The 22,634-nt window shown below is 42.5% G+C and overlaps 2 protein-coding genes across 11 annotated transcripts in view; one reads left to right on the top strand and one right to left on the bottom strand.

Annotated features, from left to right (window-relative positions):
* Nucleotides 1-1,878: 1,878 nt before the first annotated feature.
* On the bottom strand, nt 1,879-20,316 carry LOC137348545 (threonine synthase-like 1). 2 transcript variants are annotated; one of them, XM_068013850.1, is made up of 2 exons: nt 19,957-20,316; nt 1,879-4,355 (listed from the first exon to the last, which is right to left on the bottom strand). In XM_068013850.1, the coding sequence occupies exon 2, from the start codon at nt 4,173-4,175 to the stop codon at nt 2,073-2,075; it is 2,103 nt and encodes a 700-aa protein (XP_067869951.1). In that variant the 5' UTR covers nt 4,176-4,355; nt 19,957-20,316; the 3' UTR covers nt 1,879-2,072. The 2 variants fall into 2 exon arrangements, with proteins under 2 accessions (XP_067869951.1, XP_067869956.1); XM_068013855.1 differs by having other exon boundaries at nt 1,879-3,888.
* enkur (enkurin, TRPC channel interacting protein) overlaps nt 19,255-22,634 on the top strand; it is a 366,880-nt gene continuing 363,500 nt past the window's right edge. For 3 of the 9 annotated variants that reach the window (XR_010969132.1, XM_068013894.1, XM_068013863.1), the window contains exon 1: nt 19,548-19,711. The gene's annotated coding sequence lies outside the window, so the exon portion shown is untranslated. The other 6 variants (XM_068013868.1, XM_068013878.1, XM_068013872.1 and 3 more) reach the window with 6 other exon arrangements.

Raw genomic sequence — 22,634 nt, 5'->3', positions numbered from 1 at the left:
TATCCATTGCACCACTATGTCTATGTCATACTGAGACCTATAACTATGCTCATCATGATCTACTACTTTATCCAGTTTCGTGTCATCTGCTAACTTTATAATGCTACTCCCTACACCAGAGTCTAGATCATTTATAAAAATTGAAAAGAGTAATGGGCCCAAAACTGGTCCTTGAGGAACACCAGTCCAAACCACCTCCCAGTCTGAAAAACATCCACTCACCACCAGCCTCTGCTTCCTTTCATTCAGCCAATTCTGTATCTATAACATCACTTTCCCCTTAATTCCATGGGCTTCCATTTTCTTAACAAGAGCTCCACATGGCATCCTCTCAAATATCTTTCGAAAGTTCATATATACAAGATCTACTGCACTACCGTGATAAACCTTCACTATTATGTCGTCAAGGAATTCCATTAAATTAGTCAGACATGGTTTTCCTTTAACAAATCCATGCAGGTTCTCTTTGATTAACCAATGCCTTTCCAAGTTAAAGTTTATTTTGTCTCTGATGACGCTTTCCAATAATCTCCCCACCACTAATTTTTTAATTTATTTTAGAGATACAGCACTGAAACAGGCCCTTCGGCCCACCGAGTCTGTGCCGACCAACAACCACCCATTTATACTAACGCTGCAGCAATCCCATATTCCCTACCACCTACCTACACTAGGGGCAATTTACAATGGCCAATTTACCTATCACCTGCAAGTCTTTGGCTGTGGGAGGAAACTGGAGCACCCGGCGAAAACCCACGCGGTCACAGGGAGAACTTGCAAACTCCACACAGGCAGTATCCAGAATTGAACCCGGGTCCCTGGAGCTGTGAGGCTGCGGTGCTAACCACTGCGCCACTGTGCCGCCCATTAATGTTAGACTGACTGGCCTGTAGTTTCCTGGTTTATCCCTCTTGCCCTTTCTTGTATTGTGGTGTAACATTAGCAACCCTGCAGTCCTACGGCACTACTCCTACATCTAATGAGGAATGAAAGATTGTGATCAATGCCTCTGCCATTTCTACCTTTGCTTCTTTCAGCAGCCTAGAATGCATTCCATCTGGACCAGGTGACTTAGCAATTTTCATTAATGCTTATCTTTTTAGTATGTCTTCTCTATCTAGTACTATCTTATCTATAACTTCCCTCTCCTCTTTTAGTGTAACCTTCACATGTTTCCTTTATGAAGACAGTTGCAAAGTACTCATTTAAATCTTTTGCCATGTCCTCTGACTCTACATGAAGATTTCCCTTTGGGCCCTTAATAGGCCCAACCCTTTTCCTGGTTATACTTTATGTGTGGAAAATGTTTAATTTAGTGTCACTTGCTAATTTTTTCTCATACCATCTCTTTGCTTCCTGTATTAACTTTTCAATTCCCTCCTGTATCTTCCATAATCTTTCTGGTTATTAACTGAATCTTGCTCCTGATATTTGTCATCAGCCTCCTTTTTCTGTTTCACTTTAACTTTTGTTTCCTTTGTCATTCAGGACACATTAGCTTTGGATCCTTTACCTCTTGCATTCAAAGGAAATATGCCTAGTTTGTACCTGAACCATATCTTCCCTGAATGCCTTCCATTGCTCAGTTACTGCTTTATCCTTCAATTGCCTTTTCCAATCTATCTGTGCTAGGTCCCTTTGTAAGTCACTGAAATTAGCTCTTTCCCAGTTGAACATTTTTACTTTCAATATTTTCTGGCCTCTTTCCATAATTACTCTAAACCGCATTATGCTGTAGTTACTGTTAGCTACATGATCTCCTACTGTAACACCCTCCACTTGCCCCACTTAATTTTCCAGAACCAGATCCACACTGCTTCCTTCTTTGTTGGAATACTTGTTCTTTTATAATCTGGTAACAATAAAGATGTTACACAGTGAATGGAGGAGCTTTAAAGGTTACAACCAATATATAACATGATTACACTTGAATGTGCTCCAGCAGGACATACAATAAATCTGTGTTTTTAAAATCTAGCAGAAAACATGCAAGCAGCTTTCAACGCATCATTCCTCAACCTTAGATCATGATGAGTTGAGAATTTACAGGTTAATATCAAAGCATATACAATTTAAACAACACTCATGAATTTCTGTTGAATAAATCTTTCTATATTATCCATAATGTCACTTTGATCTGCTGGACAGACTTGTCTCTTCTGGGTGTGAACCTTCCCAAGTCTCCCCAGCACAGCTTTGTGAACAGAAGGCAAGGAATTTAGAGAGTTCAACATCTGGAGCTGATCAATTGGGTGCTGACGAATTTCTTTAATCCTCAAAGCCTGTAGCACAGCAGCTGCAGACTTGCAAGGATGAGCTGTTGATGCAATAATAACAGGACAGGTCTGGTCATGCTGACGATCCGCTACCACTTTTGCCACCGCTGTGTGCGTGTCCAGAATGTAACCTGTGGACCTGTAAACAGAGTAGATAGCATCCAGGCACTCCTCCTCCGAACACCAGTCTGACATAAAGCTATGTTGAATTCTCTCCAATAAAGTGTTTGGCACCTGAAAGTGGCACTGTTCTTCCAGCTGGGAAAACAGCTCCCTCACCAGCTGCCCATCACCATGTGCAACAAGGTGTAAATATCGCTCAATGTTGGAGGACTTAAGAATATCTAATGCTGGAGACAAAGAAGCGGTTACATTTCTATGCCTCAAATCATATTTGCCTGTCCTTATGAAATCAGTCAGGGTGTTATTTTGATTTGAAGCACAAATAAATTTTCGTATTGGAATCCCCATACATTTTGCATATACTGCTGCCAATATGTTGCTAAAATTACCTGTGGGAATGCAAACATCAACTGGATCTCCAAAGGTAATTACACCTTGGTTGATAAGGTCAAGATAGCTACAGGCATGATAGACTACCTGTGGCAGCAGACAAGCCCAGTTTATTGAGTTTGCAGTACTCAAAGCTGTCCCATACTCAACTGTCAGGAAGCCCGTGTAGTCGGAATTTGTGAATATTTGTTTTACAGTTGTCTGACAGAAATCAAAGTTAGTCTTGACACCTACAGTCTTTACATTTTCTGCTTCGTAACTAATCATCTGTGCCTTCTGAATCTGGCTAATTCCCTCTTCAGGGAAGAATGTGAGAATTGAGATTCTTTGTTTGTCAGTATCACTGAGGCGAAGGAAACCATCCAGAACAGCACTCCCTGTATCCCCAGATGTCGCCACTAGAATTAGATAATTGCAAGTTCTAGGCATGCAGTATGCAAATAGTTGTGGCAACATCTGCAAAGCAAAGTCCTTGAAGGAAGCTGTGGGCCCATGAAACAATTCAAGAAGAAACTGACTGCCACTCAAATGTCTGACTGGTGCTATCTTGTTACAAGAAAAGTTCTGTCCATACGCTCTTGCCACCATTTCTCGCAGGTTAACAGCTGGCACATCAATGGGATGGATGCACTTCTCCAGCAGGACTTGTGCCCGTTCAGTGTAAGGAGCTTCAGCCAATCTTTGCCACTCCCCAGCAGTCAATTTAGGAAGCCGATCCGCAGGCACGTAGAGACCGCCATCTAAAGCCAGGCCTTCGATAACAACATCAGTGAAGAAGCTAGGAGCTCGCATGAATTCAGAGTCTTTAGCTATACTTCTTGTGGAAATAAATACTCCAGAATTAGAGTTTTGATACCTCTTTACAGCATCAAGTATCTTCTCAGCAACTGCTTCTGCTGTGTCACCAGCCTGACAGAGGACACGTACATCATACCACTGGTGGTAAAACTGTTGTCTGTACTGAAGCATTTCTAGCATTGAAACACCAGGCCTCAGCCCAACAATATGATCTACCTTCATCCCTTCAAGTCTTTCCAGTATATCTTCAAGAGGTACGTCAAGGTAAACAACTATTCCATTCTGCTTCACGTGGTACATACTGCGGGGATGCATAGGATTGGACCCAGTAAGAGAAATAACACTTCTAGCTGATGAAAACTTCTGAAGGGTTTCTCCCTCCTCTTGCAAAAATAGTTCATCACCAACCTCCTGCAACTTCTGAGCCACACTCACGTGCCATGTCTTTTCAAGTACCTCATTAATATCTATCACAGGAAGGCCTGTAATCTGACCTACAAACATTGCTACAGTTGTCTTCCCTGCACCAGGAGCACCCAGAAGAACAATGTTTTTTTCGCCAACAAGTGAGCTAGGTGTGGTGAGCATTGACTTCGCATGTTTAGTAAAAGGGAACGTTTTTTAAAATGTTAAATCAACATTCCTGTTCATTGGAATTAAAGATTGATCGCATACATGTCTGTGAAAAAGTCTATGCATCAGATGACGTACACCTGTATAAATCAGCCTGGACATCCTGACCTTCAGATAAGGGCATATGTTCTTAAACTAAAACAAAAGACAGAAAGCTGTTCTAAATTACAGTTACTATAAAATGAAAGCATCATTAAACTCTCTGAATGGCAAATAACCAAAATCAATCAACTCGTACTGTATTGAAATCAAGATTCATTATATTATTTTCTACTTTTTCATTTTTCCTAAGATATGAGAACTGTGGAATTCTTTATCATAAAATCCCAAAGCTTTTAAAACCCAAGCTTGGTGTCATCTAACCACTACTACTTCTCACTTGCTCATTTCAAGCTTGATGGTGTTCTCTACTGTGGAGGTCTGGTCCTTCTCCTCAGTTTGTGAATAATAAAACTACTTAGCAAATAGCTAACGTAATTGAAAGTCTATACTAACCAAAGGCTGCACTGGAAAACGAAATGTCTAAAGTTGTAGCAAAAGTGGTTGAATTGCACTGAATAACCTCTTATACTGTATAATATATTGCAGTCCCTTTTAACCAAAGGCTGAATGCATTTTCCATTGCACAGCAATCAGCCTATTGAGATCATATTACAACAGGTAAATCACAATATTATAATCCACTGCTAGAATACCAGTAGAAGGAAAATATAACATTGTCCTTGCAGTATTTTATCCATAACACAGCACAGATATTTTTCTGTAGTAAATGTATATTAAATAAAGGTAGCCACTAAAAATATATAATTAAACCAGATAAAGCATGGAAATTTCAAAAGTGTGCTTTCGTGCTGTAGCATGCACATGTGAAACCAGTAACAGAGAGAGAGCACAAACAAGAAATGCTGGAAATACTCAGCAGGTCTGGCAGCATCTGTGGAGAGAGAAACAGAGTTAACGTTTTAGGTCAGTGACCCCTCATCAGAACAGAGAGAGCATATTTGTTTGTTTAGAGGTGATGTGAAGCAGTCATCTATTAACCATTATAAAGAAATGTATATAATTGTGAAATGAAATAAAATGTAAATATCTACAGTAATACATGGCTTGGCCATGTGAGCCACATGGAAGATGGCAGGATCCCCAAAGACACATTGTACAGCGAGCTCGCCACTGGTATCAGACCCATTGGCCGTCCATGTCTCCGCTTTAAAGACGTCTGCAAATGCGACATGAAATCCTGTGACATTGATCACAAGTCGTGGGAGTCAGTTGCCAGCGTTCGCCAGAGCTGGCGGACAGCCATAAAGGCGGGGCTAAAGTGTGGCGAGTCGAAGAGACTTAGCAGTTGGCAGGAAAAAAGACAGAAGCGCAAGGGAAGAGCCAACTGTGTAACAGCCCCGACAATCAAATTTTTCTGCAGCACCTGTGGAAGAGCCTGTCACTCTAGAATTGGCCTTTATAGCCACTCCAGGCGCTGCTCCACACACCACTGACCACCTCCAGGCGCTTACCCATTGTCTCTCGAGATAAGGAGGCCAAAGAAGAAGAAGACAGATATTAAAAATGCTTGGCATTACCATTAATAATACAATATAAAATCTTGTTAAACTCATAGAAATTTACTTAATTACAAAAATTGCTAAAATTATTAGATAAATTCCAGATTTTAAATAATTCATGAACCACATGTTAAATATAATATAATGATGGGAATATGTAAATTTGAGAAAACATTGCAGAACTGATTAAAATCTGTGAGTTTAATATTGTATACAATTTATTTCTGAATACAAGAGCTTTGAGAATTCAAACTCATACAGTTACAAGTAGTGTTCTTGTAACATTACAACATTGCACACCCTTTAAAAGCACTTCATTGGCTATAAAATGCTTTGCAATGTCCTGAACTTGTGAATGGTGCTATATACATGAAATTTTTTTCTTTAACATACTAGCAGTACTGAAGTATATTTGTTAGTTTAGCAGAGAGGTGAGGCAGGGCCATCTATCAACCATGTGAAGGATATGTACCTAATTGCAAAATGAGACAAAACATTTCCTCAAGGGGGCAAGGAGTTTAATAAAGATCCCAATACATGTACATTATTTATAGTGACTGTATAATTGAGAAGTATTTTCACTAAAGACATCTTAACTGCACAAATCCTAACCCAAAACTCCAGCATGGACTCGATGGGCCGAATGGTCTCCTTCTGTGCCATAATGATTCTATGACTGCCACAGCATAACTAGATACAGTGGCTTCCAGGAAAGGTGGCATAGACACATAATGAACATAGCAGATTGCTGCTAGATTCATACACATTTTATTCTGTTACTGGATATAACACTGGTTATGTATTACCTGATGATGTTTCGTTTAAATTAAAGCTGAGAGATGGCCCTGTCTCACCAGATCACTAAATCTCCCAGTGTATGTGTTTTTGTTAATAACTTTACTACGACAAGCCAACGTCTGGCTGGCATCGACCAGCACTTCACATTGAAGATTTCCAAGTTTTCTTTAGTGTTTTTGTCAGTAGTCATCCTTGCTTTTCATGTAGATTTTTTAAACAATTACATAAAATAGCAGATAACAGGTGGCAAGTTACATAAAGGATATATAGAGAATAAGTGGTTTATGGAAATAAACTAACCTTTCTGGGCTTGCTGCATAACTCATGAATGCTGCAGACTATAAACCTGCCCCTGATTAGGATTTCCAACTTTGGTTGGACATATTCCTGGAAGTTTCATGACATGACCCTCTGCCTCCAGCCATCCTGCCTAAACAGCACTTTTTCCCCATCTCCAATATTTTTTTTAGAACTAACAAACTAAAGTGTTCAATCTGTAAATCCTGGAGACTTCAGGACAATCCTGGAGGGTGGCAAGCCTGATATACAGTCTATTAATGCAGCTGCATGTCTTTAGGATATTGTTTTTTGAAGGAGCTCCAAAAGAATGATATAATTGCAGAATCAGACATTGTAGTTCAGCATAATTTCCTGGAAGCATGAAATGATCACAGCACAGAAGGCAGCCATTCGGCCCATCATGTCTATGCTGGCTGTCTGCTGGTCCCACTCCCCTGCCTTTTCCCCATAGCCCTGCAAATCTTTTCTCTTCCGGTAATTATCCAATTCCCTTCTAAAAGCCACAATTGAATCTACCTCCATCACACTCTCAGGCAGTGCATTTGTTCTAATTTATTTTTGGGAGGGGTTCGTCTGGGGTGAAGCTCAGTGAGTGTGTGCGGTTGTATAAAACATCACAGGGAAGATAAGGCTGTGCTACTGATGTGGGTACATTATGTGAATGTTTTGTTTCACTCTTGCCTAAGTCAGAACGTCATGAATTCAAGCCTCACCACAGAGAATTAAGTATAATTCAGGCAATACTGAGGGAATGCTGCACTATCAGAGGTGCTGTATTTTGGATGAAACATCAAACCGTGGTCCTGTCTGCTCTCTCAGGAGGCCATTAAAGACCCCATGGCACAATTCAAAGAAGACCAGGGGAGTTCTCCTAATGTCCTGGCCAATATGTATCCCTCAACCAACAATGAACAAACAGATTATCTGGTCATTTATGTTAATGCTGTTTGTGGGACATTGCTGTGCCTCTTTTCCTACATTACAACAGTGACTATAATTCAAAAGTACTTAATTGGTTTTGAAAGGGGCTATATAAATGCAAATGACTTTCCTTTCACTCTAATCGCAACCCCACTTCTGGCACACTTTGTATATACTGCGCTGCATGATGTTATGCATTTCATGTTAAAAGTTACAGTCCTCACTTGTGAGAAGCATCAAGCGCACATGTTGAATGCAGACCTGAGGATTGGGAGCAGTTTAGAATTCAGCATAGGAGGACCAAGGGATTGATTAAGAAGGGGAAAATAGAGTACGGGAGCAAGCTTGCAGGGAACATAAAAACTGACTGTAAAAGTTTCTATAGGTATGTGAAGAGAAAAAGATTGGTGAAGACAAATGTAGGTTCCTTACAGTCAGAAACAGGGGAATTTATTATGGGGAATAAAGAAATGGCTGACCAACTAAATGCATACTTTGGTTCTGTCTTCACAAAGGAGGACACAAATATCATACCAGAAATGTTGGGGAACATAGGGCTTAGTGAGAGAGAGGAACTGAAAGAAATCAGTATTACTAGAGAAATGGTGTTGGGGAAATTGATGGGATTGAAGGCCGATAAATCCCCAGGGCCTGATGGTATGCATCCCAGAGTACTTAAGGAAGTGGCCCTAGAAATAGTGGATGCATTGGTGGTTATCTTCCAATATTCTATAGACTCTGGAACAGTTCCTACAGATTGGAGGGTAGCTAATGTAACCCCACTGTTTAAAAAGGGAGGTAGAGAGAAAGCAGGAAATGATAGACCAGTCAGCCTGACGTCAGTAGTGGGGAAAATTCTAGAGTCCATTATCAAAGATTTTATAGCAGAGCACTTAGAGAACAGTGGTAGAATTGGGCAGAGTCAGCACGGATTTACAAAAGGGAAATCATGCTTGGCAAATCTACTAGAATTCTTCGAGGATGTAACTAGTAGAGTTGATGAGGGGGAGCCAGTGGATGTGGTTTATTTGGACTTTCAGAAGGCTTTCAACAAAGTTCCACATAAGAGATTAGCATGTAAAATTAAAGTGCATGGGATTGGAGGTAGTGTATTGCGATGGATAGAAAATTGGTTGGCAGACAGGAAACAAAGAGTAGGGATAAATGGGTCTTTTTCTGAATGGCAGACAGTGACTAGTGGGGTACCGCAGGGATCGGTGCTAGGATCCCAGCTATTCACAATATACATGAATGATTTAGATGAGAGTACTAAATGTAATATCTCCAAATTTGCAGATGACACAAAATCGGGTGAGAGGGTGAGTTGTGAGGAGGATGCAGAGAGGCTTCAGGGTGATTTGGACAAGTTGAGTGAGTGGGCTAATGCGCGGCAGATGCAGTATAATGTGGATAAATGTGAGGTTATCCACTTTGGTAGCAAAAACAGGAAGGCAGATTATTATCTGAATGGTTATAAACTGAGAGAGGGGAATATGCAGTGAGACCTGGGTGTTCTCGTACACCAGTCGCTGAAGGTAAACATGCAGGTGCAACAGGCGGTAAAAAAGGCAAATGGTACATTGGCCTTCATAGTGAGAGGATTCGAGTACAGAAGCAGGGATGTCTTGCTGCAATTATACAGGGCCTTGGTGAGGCCACACCTGGAATATTGTTTGCAGTTTTGGTCTCCTTATCTGAGGAAGGATGTTCTTGCTGTAGAGGGAGTGCAACGAAGGTTTATCAGACTGATTCCTAGGATGGCGGGACTGACATATGAGGAGAGGTTGAGTCAGATAGGATTATATTCGCTGGAGTTCAGAAGAGTGAGGGGGGATCTCATAGAAACCTATACAATTCTAACAGGACTTGACAGGGTCGATGCAGGAAGAATGTTCCCGATGGTGGGTGTATCCAGAACCAGGGGCCATAGTCTAAGGATATGGGGTAAACTTTTCAGGACTGAGATGAGGAGAAATTTCTTCACCCAGAGAGTGGTGAGCCTGTGGAATTCGCTACCACAGAAAGCAGTTGAGGCCAAAGCACTGTATGTTTTCAAGAAGGAGTTAGATATAGCTCTTGGATCTAAAGGGATCAAAGGGTATGGGGCGAAAGCCGGAACAGGCTACTGAGTTGGATGATCAGCCATGATCATAATGAATGGCGGAGTAGGCTCAAAGGGCCGAATGACCTATTCCTGCTCCTATTTTCTATGTTTCTATGAATAAAAAGTTATAGTACATAGTTGAGGAACAAAAGGAGCCACAAATTTAGACTCAATAAATATGCAGTGATTAACACACAATTGTTTACACATCAGGGAGAGCATCACTGCAAATCAGCCACATGCAGAATCCTAGCCATCTATGACCCCAATGACACCTGCCACTGAGGTAAAAACTCAGAAATGAAAACTCACTGGCTTCATCAATTCCAGTCCATTCGTTAATACGCACATGGGAATCTCATCTCAGGAATCAGCTAAATTACAAACCCCTCAAATTTCAAATCCTGGATGATACTGTCTGGCAATCACTTCTGGGAATCAGTTATTCTCTGAGTAATCTTATCTCAGGGCTCAATAATGTTTCTAAACTGCTCTAGCATTAAATGAACCCCATAGTTAGTTCAAAGTGTTTTCAGTAATTCTCTTTACCTTGCTAAATTTGCTTTGCAATTAAAATCACAATTAACCTCAGAATTATTAATTACCTGTACTTTTAAAACCACGTCAGTGACAGTTATAGCTCGGAGTTTCCAGAGAATTAAACTAAATTGGGGGAGATGGTGGCATAGTGGTAATGTCACAGAGCTAGTAGGCTGAGATCCCAACATTGGTTTGAACATAGTTTCAAATCCCACTAGAGCAGCTGGTGAAAGTTAATTGATAAATTAACTTAATTAACAAAAATCTAGTCTCAGTAATGGTGCTATGAAACTGTCATTAATTGTCATAAAAACCCATCACTAATGCCCTTTAGGGAAGGAAATCTGTTGGCCTACATGTGTCTTAACTGCCCTCTGAAATGGCCTAGCAAGCCACTCAGTTGTTAAGGACAATTAGAGATAGGCAACAAATGCTGCCCACATCCTGTGAAAGAATTTTTAAAAAGTTGTAAGGGAAAAAGATAAGCAACAGTGTGAAATACAACATGAGAAAGTAGAACCAAGCAGATGATCATCCTAAAGTTTGTGGAACTTCAGAAAATGTTCTTCTGTTCCTGCAGGTTTCTCAAAGGGAAGTTTTAGGGAAATCATATTATCATACTTATCACAGAGACCTTTAAAAAACACCAATTTAATTTAGGTCTATTATCTGTAAGATATAATTATATTCATTGTCATTTATAGTATTTAAGTCATTTTGAATGACATTGATCTGAAAATTCAAATGCAGTTATAACTTTTTCTGAATTATGGAACAATCATTTAATTTTTAATAAAAATTCTGACTAAATACAGTCTCAATAACATTTTTGCTTGAAAATTTTGGTGCTCAAATGTTATCTAGCAGGTCAAAATTTACAATCTAGATAAAGACGTCATTCTATTAAAATAAAGCACACACGAAGTTAGTCATTCCTTGATTTCTTTTCCTGAAATACTCATTTTCAACATTTAACGTGCAGCCTGTCTTTGTCTGCTAATTATCCTAGTGACTGGAGGTCAGCTTGAATTTTTGCTTTCGTCTAATTAGGAGACAATCAAATGCATGAAACTTGACTCTCTGAAACAGAATGTCACCCACAAAGCCAGTAACCCTAGCAACAAGATTTAGCTGCAATTATTTCCTCATGGAAGGATTATCTTTTCAATAATCAACCAGTAGAGCATTTCAAGGAAAAGGTATCTGACAATTTGTCGTGAGCAGTAATTCAATGGTTCAACAGCAGCCTCATATCTGTTTTTCCAAAATAATTTATATTGAGTAACAGTAGATTAGAGTCTTCTTACAGTCTTCTCAATATGTCCAAGCAGGATATTTGAAATTTCCATGAAGCTATTATTGTCCATTAAGCAATCCCTATTCACGTCTCTAGTCACATGGTTGTCACTACTTTTGGGGTCGGATCTCTCAAGGCTGAATTAATGCTTCTTTCTAAAGGTTTTGACTACACAATAATAATTACTGCATTCCAAAATAATTTGTTGTCTGTGAAGCACTTTTGAGATGTTTCACCACAATAGATGGTGTATAAACATGAGCATTGTTATCTGTTATTACATAGTTGTGTAGTATTATGTAGTATTTAGAGCACAGAAGTAGGCCATTCAGTCCAATTGGTCCATGCCCCACACGAGCCTCCTCTCCCTCTCTTCATCTAACACCACCAACACATCCTTCTATCCTTTTTCCCTCATGCGTTTGTCTAGCTTCCCCTTAATAAATCTATTCTGGTTGACTCAACTACTCCTTGTGATGACGAGTTCCACATCCTAACCATTGCCTGGGTAAATTTCTGCTGAATTTCCTATTGGATGTATTAGTGACTATCATAATTATGGGCCAGTCTTGCCGGCAAGTGGAAACATCTATGCTCATCCCTTGGTCTTCTCTTTTCTAGAGAAAGCATTCCCAGCCTGTTCAACCTTTCCTCCCAGTTCTGTTATCAATCTAATAGAACTTTATTGCACCTTCTCCACTGCCTGTATATCCTGTCTATAATATGGAGGCCACACCTGTACACAATGCTCTGTGTGGTCTGACCAAGATTGTACACGTTTAATAGAACTTCTCTGCTTTTCAATTCTACCCATCTAAAAATGAACACTAGTTCTTTGTTTGCCTTTTTAATGGGTTTAAAAATCTGTCACTACTTCTAGTGATTTGTGTCTGTACCCCCAAATTCAGTTTCTAGGTGTTTTCTATTACATCTTTGAGTAAGGATTCAATTTTTTTCCCTACCCTGCCATGAAGCTAATTTGTTTATAGTTCCCTAGACTTACTCTATCTCCCTTTTTAAATACATTAGCTGCCAGCCAGTGCTCTGGCACAATTTCCTTTTCGAATGAATTTTTATATATATGTAATAGTGCCTCTGCTAATTCTTCCCTAACTTATTTTCATATGTGTGTAGGCAATCCATCTGGAACAGGAGTTTACCCTCGCTAAGTTTGATTAGTTTATCAATTATCTCTCTCCTTTCCATCTTAAATGTCTTGATTTTTTAAATCTGAAATGTCAGTTGCCCCGGTAAATACCAGGGCAAGGTAATTATTTAATATTTCTGCCATTTCATTGTCATTACCTGTGAGTTTATCACGTATTTCCTTAGTGGCCCTATCGCTATCTTAATTTTCCTTTGGTTATTTATGTGCCTGTAGAATACTTCACCATTTCTTTTTATTGTGACGGAAAACCCACATGCCAAATGGAAAAATATTAATTTCGTCATATGGAACTTTGCCTGAGACCTTTTACTGGACATAATTACAAATAACTTTTAAAAAGCAGAACAGCTAAAGATGGCCATGCATAATGTGCAGATGAGAAGCCAAAGGCCAGCTAGGAGACAAGGCGTTCACATACTTCACAATCTTTGAAGGTGGCAGGAGTTGATAAGGCTGTCAAAAGAGCATGCGAGATCCTTGAATTTATAAATAGAAGCATGGAGTAAAGCAAGGAAGTTATGCTAGCCCTCTATAAATCATTGGTTAGGCCTCAGCAGGAGTACTGTGTCCAATTGTGGGCACTACACTTTATGAAGGATATTGAAGTGTTAAAGAGGATGCAGAGGAGATTTACTAGAATGATACCAGGGATGAGGAACTTCAGTTATGTGGAGAGACTAGACAAGCTGGAATTGCCCTTAGAGCAGAAAGGTCTAACAGAAGATTTGATAGAGTTGTTCAAAATTATAAGGTGTTTTTCTAGAAGAGATAGTGAGAAACAGTTTCCACTGACAGGAGATTCAGTAACCAAAGAATAGATTTAAGACAATTAGCAAAAGAACCAGATGGAGGGATGGGGGGCTGGTGGGGGGACGGGGGAAATGAAGAGAAGTTTTTTTTTACACGGTGAATGATAATATCTGGAATGCAGTGCCTGAAAGGGTGGTGGAAGGAGATACAAAAGCGAATTGGCGAGGTACTTGAAAAGTTAAAAATTGCATGGCTATGGGGAAAAAGCAGGGGAGTGATTCTAATCAGATAGCTCTTTCAAAGAGCTGTCACAGGCACGATGGGCTGAACAGCCTCCTTCTGTACTATTGGGTTCCCAACTCTGATTGTATTCTAGGAGGGTTCATCACACGACCTTCCACCTCCAACCACCTCGCCCTCACTCTCTTGATATTGGTCGCCCAATATATCCAACCTCAGGGTGGCACAGTGGTTAGCACCGCAGCCTCGCAGCTCCAGCGACCCAGGTTCGGTTCTGGATACTGTCTGTGTGGAGTTTGCAAGCTCTCCCTGTGACTGCGTGGGTTTCTGCCAGGTACTCCAGTTTCCTCCCACAGCCAAAGACTTGCAGGTTGATAGGTAAATTGGCCATTGTAAATTACCCCTAGTGTAGGTAGGTGGTAGGAGAATTGAGGGAAAGTGGGGATGTGGTAGGGAATATGGGATTAATGTAGGATTAGTGTAAATGGGTGGTTGATGGCCAGCACAGACTTGGTGGGCCAAAGGGCCTGTTTCAGTGCTGTATCACTCTACGACCTCCTTCCAACAACAAGTGGAAAGCAGTTACATTGATACCCAAATGAATGATTCTTGACTGTCAAACAACATTTTTCCCCTCCATTCCAAAATTTTTATGAACAAAAGTGTTCAAAAAACATCAACTCCCCTATGATTAATTTCCAGCCTGGTTTCCAACAATGTATTGGAGATTAATCTTTAAATCCTGAAAACACCAGGGCAATCCTGTAGGGTTGGCAATTATACATTCTATGCAGGGTAGGGGTCCGGCAGCACACAGGAAACCCAGAATTCTGGGTTTCTCCACAAGACTTTTGAGCCTGACAGGTTCCCTGCCCAGATGTCAGCCTCTGATCCCGGAAGGAGGGCCAGGAGGAGCAGGAGTGCTTCCCCAAGCCCCTCACGGAGTGCTCTTGAGGCAATCTTCACCTCGCTGCAGCCTTTGGGTTTCCCAAGACCCGGGAAGCTCAGCCAGCCACAGTTGAAAACAACAACAATTTATATGTATATAGTATCTTTTAACATAATAAAATGACGCAAGGCGCTTTACAGAATATTATAAAACAGAAAATGATACAGAGCCACATAAGGAGCTATTAGGTCAGATGACCAAAAGCTTGGTCAAAGTGGTAGGTCTTATTTTGGTAGCAAAAACAGGAAGGCAGATTATTATCTGAACGGCTATAAACTGAAAGAGGGGAATATGCAGCGAGACCTGGGTGTTCTCGTACACCAGTCACTGAAGGTAAACATGCAGGTCTAACAGGCGGTAAAAAAGGCAAATGGTATGTTGGCCTTCATAGCGAGAGGATTCGAGTACAGGAGCATGGATGTCTTGCTGCAATTATACAGGGCCTTGGTGAGGCCACACCTGGAATATTGTGTGCAGTTTTGGTCTCCTTATCTGAGGAAGGATGTTCTTGCTGTAGAGGGAGTGCAGCAAAGGTTTACCAGATTGATCCCTGGGATGGCGGGACTGACGTATGAGGAGAGATTGAGTCAGGATTATATTCGCTGGAGTTCAGAACAGTGAGGGGGGAATCTCATAGAAACCTATTAAAATTCTAACAGGACTTGACAGGGTAGATGCAGGAAGGATGTTCCCGATGGTGGGGGAGTCCAGAACCAGGGGTCATAGTCTAAGGATACGGGGTAAACCTTTCAGAACTGAGATGAGGAGAAATTTATTCACCCATAGTATGGTAAGCCTGTGGAATTTGCTACCACAGAAAGCAGTTGAGGCCAAAACATTGTATGTTTTCAAGAAGGAGTTAGATATAGCTCTTAGGTCTAAAGGGATCAAAGGGTATGGGGTGAAAGTGGGAACAGGCTACTGAGTTGGATGATCAGCCATGATCATAATGAATGGTGGAGAAGGCTCAAAGGGCCGAATGGTCTACTTCTGCACCTATTTTCTATGTTTATGTTGAACTTGTATAAACACTAGTTCGGCCTCAGCTGGAGTATTGTGCCCAGTTCTGGGTGCCGCACTTGAGGAAAGACGTGAGGGCATTGGAGTACAGATTCACAAGAATGGTTCCAGGGATGAGGAATTTCAGTTATGAAGATAGATTGGAGAAGTTAGGACTGTTTTCCTTGGAGAACAGAAGGCTGAGAAATGATTTGATAGAGGTATTCAAAATCATGAGGGGTCTGAACAGAGCAGATAGAGAGAAACTGTTCCCACTCGTGAAAGGATTGAGAATAAGAGGGCACAGATTTAAAGTAATGGGTAAGAGAAGCAAAAGTGACATGAGGAAAAACTTTTTCACACAGCCAGTGGATAAGGTCTGGAATGCACTGCCTTGTAGTGCGGCGGAAGCAGGTTCAACTGAAGCATTCAAAAGGGAATCAGACTGTTATATGGAAGGGAAGAATGTGCAGGGTTACAGGGAGAAGGCGGGGAAATGGAACTGAGTGAATTGCTGTTTTGGAGAGCCTGTGCGGACACAATGGGCCGAATGGCCTCCATCTGCGCTGTAACAATTCTGCGATTCTGCGAAGTATAGCCATTGATAGGTCTAACTCTTAAAAATACAGATATCAACCACAGTGGCTGCAATATAAAAAATAAAGTAAATGTGTCCGCAGTGGTGTTTGTGACCAGAGACAGCGATTGCTCTAGCGGCAACAGTACACAACCTGGGACATAGCGGTCAGCGCGAGTTAATTATCAAGAGATAGTTACTAAGTGGTGGTTATTGATCTTGGAATAGTTAGTTACCAGGCAGTAGTTAATTACTGAGCGATAATAAAAACAGAAAGTGCTGGAAATACTCAGCAGGTCAGGCAGCATCTGTGGAGAGAGAAGCAGAGTTAATGTTTCAGGTCTGTGACCTTTCATCAGAACTGACAAAGGTTAGAAAAGAATTAGGTTTTAAGCAAGTGAAGTGGGGGGCAGCGAGCGGGGCGGGGGCGTGGGGTTCTCCTTCAGCTCCACTCTCTTCCTTCAAATAAAAGGCGTTGCTACGGGTACCCGCATGAGTCCTAGTTATGCCTGTCTTTTTGTAGGATATGTCGACCATTCCTACTCAGGCTCCCTCCCTCACCTCTTTTTCTGGTACATTGATGACTGTATCGGTGCCACTTTCTGCTCCTGTCCTGAACTGGAATACTTCATCAACTTTGCTCCCAATTTCCACCGTTCTCTCATCTTTACATGGTCTATCTCCGACACTTCCCTTCTTTTCGACTTCTCTGTCTCTATCTCTGTGGATAGGCTGTCTACTAATATTCACTATATGTCCACCGACTCCCCCGGCTACCTTGACTACACTTCCTCACACCCTGTTTCCTGTAATGACTCCATTCCATTCTCCCAGTTTCTCCATCTCCAACACATCTGTTCTGATGATGCAACCTTACACAACAGCACTTCTGATATGTCTTCCTTTTTCCTCAACTGAGGATTCCCCCCACAGTGGTTGACAGGGCCCTCAATCATGTCCAAACTATTTCTCGCACTTCTGCCCTCACCCCTTGCCCTCCCTCCCAGAACTGTGACAGGGTTCCCCTTGTCCTCACTTTCCACCACACCAGTCTCCACATCCAAAGGATCATCCACCACCATTTCTGCCACCTACAGCATGAACCACCACCAAACGCACCTTCCCTTCCCCTCCCTTGTCAGCATTCTGAAGGGATCGTTTCCTCTGTGACACCCTGGTCCACTCCATCACCCCCAAAACCTCATCCCCTTCACACAGCATCTTCCCATGCAATCGCAGGAGGTGTAATACCTGCCTTTTAACCTCCTCTCTCCTCACCATCCAAGGCCCCAAACACTCCTTCCAGGTGAAGCAGCTGTTACAACTCAGTGAGAAAGGGGTTTAGGGTCCCTCTCAGCCTTCACCTGATCTTACCATAACAGGGTTTTATTTTAAACACACTGTTTTTTTAGCTCCCCCTTAGTGAATCCTTGTTCACTGCTTTCCAATTATAAGGCAACGAAACCTGCCAAACAGGCTTACTTAGGTTTAAAGAGGAAAGGTTGAAATTTATTAAACTTAAATACTAATTCAGTTAACGCCTACGGATACGCGACACACCCATGCTAGCATGCATACGTGCTACACACGTGCAGATAGAGACAGAAAAGAGCAGAAGAAATAAAGTGGAAAAGTTTGAGGCAATATCTGAAGATGGTTTTGGTTACTGTTCTTCGAGCTCGCTGTAGAGTCTTTAATTGTAGGTAGGTCTTGCTTTTTGTTGGGGCCCAGTATTCTTCTCAAACCTTGTTTGATGTAGGAGACTTTTCTCTCTTGAGGTTCATGTGTCCTCAGCGGGTCCAGAGGCTTGTGAGAAAGAGATAGGAGCAGACAGGAGAGAGACTTGCTTCTTTCAGCTTCAGTTTCAAACTGCCTTCTGAATTCTTTCTCTGTGGCACAATTCAAAAAACCTGGACCAGCCAGTCATGTGACCAACTGGTCTAACCAGTCCTGGCTCTGTGGATTGTAGCATCTTAGCAGGACCTGGAATGCGCTTCCTTGCCTACAATGTCTGGTGATCAAAGTTTATTGTGGGTTAAATGCACCAGGGAATAGTCCTTTGGCTCCACAAGAACTGTCTGTTAGTATGCAAATGTCCTTCCAACCAAGTGTCTGGTGATTGTTTTAACAAATCCTTTCTTCACTCCAGCAACAGTTTAAAATCAATGTTCATATGACAAAATTAATGTGCCTCATTCTTGGCAGGTGGGGGGTCTGCATGACACAGCAGTTTACTTGTACTTCTTTCAATTTAGTATACTGTATTCACTGCTCACAATGCAGTCACCTCTAACTAGGAAGACCAAACGCAGGTGACCACTTTGCAGAATACCTCCGCTCAGTCCAAAAGCATGACCCCAAGCTTCCGGTTGCTTGCCATTTCAACACACACACCCTGCTCTCATGCCCACATTTCTGTCCTTGGCCTGCTGCAGTGTTCCAGTGAACATCAACGCAAACACCTGATATTTCCATTAAGCACTCTACAGCCTTGCGGACTGAACATTGAGGTCAATCATTTCAGAGCATGACTGGCCTTTTTAAAAATATTTTTCTACTTTTTATTATTTTATTTTTTAACCATATGCTTGTCTTTCATGTAGACAGAGCTGCTCATTATTCTGCCATTAACACTCTCTCTGAACTAATGCTTTGTCTTTCACCACAAGCATTCACACTTTTTGCATTTGACCCATGACAGCTTTGTTATTTAATCTAACCTGCTCTCTGCCCTATCACACACCTTCCCTTTTATTCTCTTCCCCACCAATCCCCAACCTTCACTTGCTTAAAACCTAATTCTTTTCTAACCTTTGCCAGTTCTGATGAACGGTCACAGACTTGAAACATTAACTCTGCTTCTCTCTCCACAGATGATGCCTGACCTGGTGAGTATTTCCAGCACTTTGTTTTTATTTCAGATTTCCAGTATCTGCAGTATTTTGCTTTTAATTTAATGACTGAGCTAACATTAATAATGGCTGAGTTGGTTACCCGGCAGCAATTCATTACTAAGCGATAGTAGGTTAAAGGACAGCAGTTAGTTAGAGTGATAGTTAGTTACCAAGGTCAGCAGTTTGTTATTGAGCAATAGTGGATTACTTACTGGGCAGTGGTTAGTTACTGAGTGGCAGTTTGTCACCGAGTAACAGTTAGTTACTAGAGACAGCTGTTAGTTACCGGTCAGCAGTTAGTTACTGTGTGGTGGTTAGTTACCGGGGACAACAAGGCCTCCAGCGGTCGCCTCGGCGCTCCTGAAGTAAACAAACTGGCCGGGCGCGGACAAGTAAGATTCGACACGGCACACAGCGAGGGGCCGTGGACTGAACCCGTCACTCCGGGCCCGCCCAGCGGCCAGGACCCGGGCACCGGGGTGAGAGAGCCCGGGGCCTGGGCCCCGGGGTGACAGAGGTCGGGATCCGGCCCCGAGTGTTGTGAGATGAGCTCTTCTCCGGAGGAATATCCGGATTTGATCCAGTCCTAGCCCCGATATAAAATGCTGCGGTGGGAGCCCGGACCCCGATTACTTACAGTGAGGCCGCTCGGTTAAAGCCCAACCCCCGAGTGCGGCTGTGGAACAAGCGGGAGGGTCAGTGGCTGAGGGAGCTACAATCATACTCCTGAGGAAGGCTTTCCGCCTGTTTGTGGGTGTTCTTTTTCTTTTGGGCCTCCTTATCTCGAGAGACAATGGATACGCGCCTGGAGGTGGTCAGTGGTTTGTGAAGCAGCGCCTGGAGTGGCTATAAAGGCCAATTCTGGAGTAACAGGCTCTTCCACAGGTGCTGCAGAGAAATTTGTTTGTTGGGGCTGTTGCACAGTTGGCTCTCCCCTTGCGCCTCTGTCTTTTTTCCTGCCAACTACTAAGTCTCTTCGACTTGCCACAATTTAGCCCTGTCGAAGGATATCAATAATTCATGCTGCTGTTATTCTAGGAAGATATGTGGTTCCAATTATTTTCTGGGTCTTTTATTTATTCTTGGGGATGTGGACGTTGCTGGTTAGGCCAGCATTTATTGCCCATCCCTACATGCCCTTGAAAAAGTGGCCTTCTTGAACCGCTGCTGTCCATCTGGTTTTGGTACACCTACAGTGCTGTTAGGAAGAGAGTTCCAGGATTCTGACCCAGCAACAGTGAATGAACAGTGATATAGTTCCATGTCAGGATGGTATGTGGCTTGGATGGCAACTTGCAGGTAGTGGTGTCCCTATACATCGGCTGCCCTTGTCCTTCTGTTGGTATAGGTCATGGGTTTGGAAGGTGTTGTACAAGGAGCCTTGCTGAGTTGCTGCAGTGCATCTTATAGATGGTACACACTGCTGCCACAGTGCGTCAGTGGTGGAGGGAGTGAATGTTTGTAGATGGAGTGCCAATCAAGCGGGCTGCTTTGTCCTGGATGGTGTCGAGCTTCTTAAGTGTTGTTGGAGCTGCACTCATCCAGGCAAGTGGAGAGTATTCCATCACACTCCTGACTTGTGCCTTGTAGATGGTGGACAGGCTTTGGGGAGTCAGGAGTGAGTTACTCGCCTCAGGATTCCTAGCCTTTGACCTGCTATTGTAGCCATGGTATTTATATGGCTACTCCAGTTTAGTTTCTGGTCAATGATAACCCCTAGGAGGTTGAAAGTGGAGGATTCAACGATCATAATGCCATTGAATGTCAAGAGGAGATGGTTAGATTCTCTCCTGTTGGAGATGGTCATTGCCTGGCACTTGTGTGGCGTGAATATTACTTGCCACTTATCAGCCAAAGTCTGGATATTGTCCAGGTCTTGCTGCATTTCTATACGGAATGTTTCAGTATCTGAGGAGTCGTGAATGGTGCTGAACATTGCACAATCATCAGTGAACATCCCCACGTCTGACCTTATGATTGAAGGAAGGCCATTGATGAAGCAGCTGAAGATGGTTGGGCCTAGGACGCTACCCTGAGGAACACCTGCAGTGATGACCTGGAGCTGAGATGATTGACCTCCAACAACCACTACCATCTTCCTTTGTGCTAGGTATGACTCTAAACAGCGGACAGTTTTGCTCCCTGATTCTCATTGACTTCAGTTTTGCTCGGGCTCCTTGATGCCATACTCGGTCAAATGCTGCCTTTATGTCAAGGGCAGTAACTGTCATCTCGCCTCTGGAGTTCAGCTCTTTTGTCCATGTTTGAACCAAGGCTGCAATGAAGTCAGGAGCTGAGTGGCCCTGGCGGAACCCAAACTGAATGCCACTGAGCAGGTTATTGCTAAGCAAGTGCCGCTTGATAGCACTTTTGACGACACCTTCCATTACTTTACTGACGATTGAGAGTAGACTAATAAGGCGGTAATTGGCCGGGTTGGATTTGTCCTGCTTCTTGTGTATAGGACATACCTGGGCAACTTTCCACATTGCTGGGTAGATGCCAGTGTTGTAGATATACTGGAACAGCTTGGCTAGGGGCGCGGCAAGTTCTGGAGCACAGGTCTTCAGTACTGTTGCCGGAATATTGTCAGGGCCCATAGCCTTTGCAGTATCCAGTGCTTTCAGTCGTTTCTTGATATCACGTGGAGTGAATCGAATCTCTAAGAGCTGAGTCACTGGATTATAGTTTGTCTGGAATACCTTTCAAATCCCTCCATGGCCTTGCCCCTCACTGATTCTATAATCTCCTCCAGCCCTATAACCCTTCAAGATATCTGCACTCCTCACCCTCCCTGAACTTCTCCACCTCTACCTCTCTTTCTTTAAGACACACTTTAAAAGCTACTTCTGAGCAAGCTTTTGGTCGTCGGCCCCAGTATCTCCTTATGCAGTTCAGTGTCAAATTATGTTTGATAATGTTCCTGTGAAGCAACTTGGGTATGTGACCAGTGGGGCGCCCAAAGCTGTGCTTCAGAGATGCTTGTAAGTGTGACAAGAAGGCCCTAAATGTTGACAATTGCACCTGGGAGTCGCTAGCTGGCAAAAGAGAGAAATGGTGACACATCCTGTAGACTGGTGTGCACTACCACAATGACCAGTGGCTACAGCAACTCGGTAACAGGCACCTACATCGATAACAACAACTCGGCGTCACTTGGCCGCTTCACGTGTGGCACTTGTGGCAGAACCTGCCTCTCAAGGATTGGCCTTCACAGCCATCAGCAAAGATGCACCAACAGAAGACACTCCACCTAAATGGATTGTTTGCTACATGTCCATCATCTTTCATAGATGGAAGGATGTCAACAACGAA

The sequence above is a fragment of the Heterodontus francisci genome, chromosome 2 (assembly GCF_036365525.1).
Source record: "Heterodontus francisci isolate sHetFra1 chromosome 2, sHetFra1.hap1, whole genome shotgun sequence".
Taxonomy (NCBI): Eukaryota; Metazoa; Chordata; class Chondrichthyes; order Heterodontiformes; family Heterodontidae; genus Heterodontus; species Heterodontus francisci.
This window is presented reverse-complemented; position numbering and strand designations above follow the sequence as displayed.

Bases quoted from the DNA above. Each gene is read 5' to 3' on its own strand.
- LOC137348545 (XM_068013850.1), bottom strand. From the start codon at position 4,175: ATGCTCACCACACCTAGCTCACTTGTTGGCGAAAAAAACATTGTTCTT.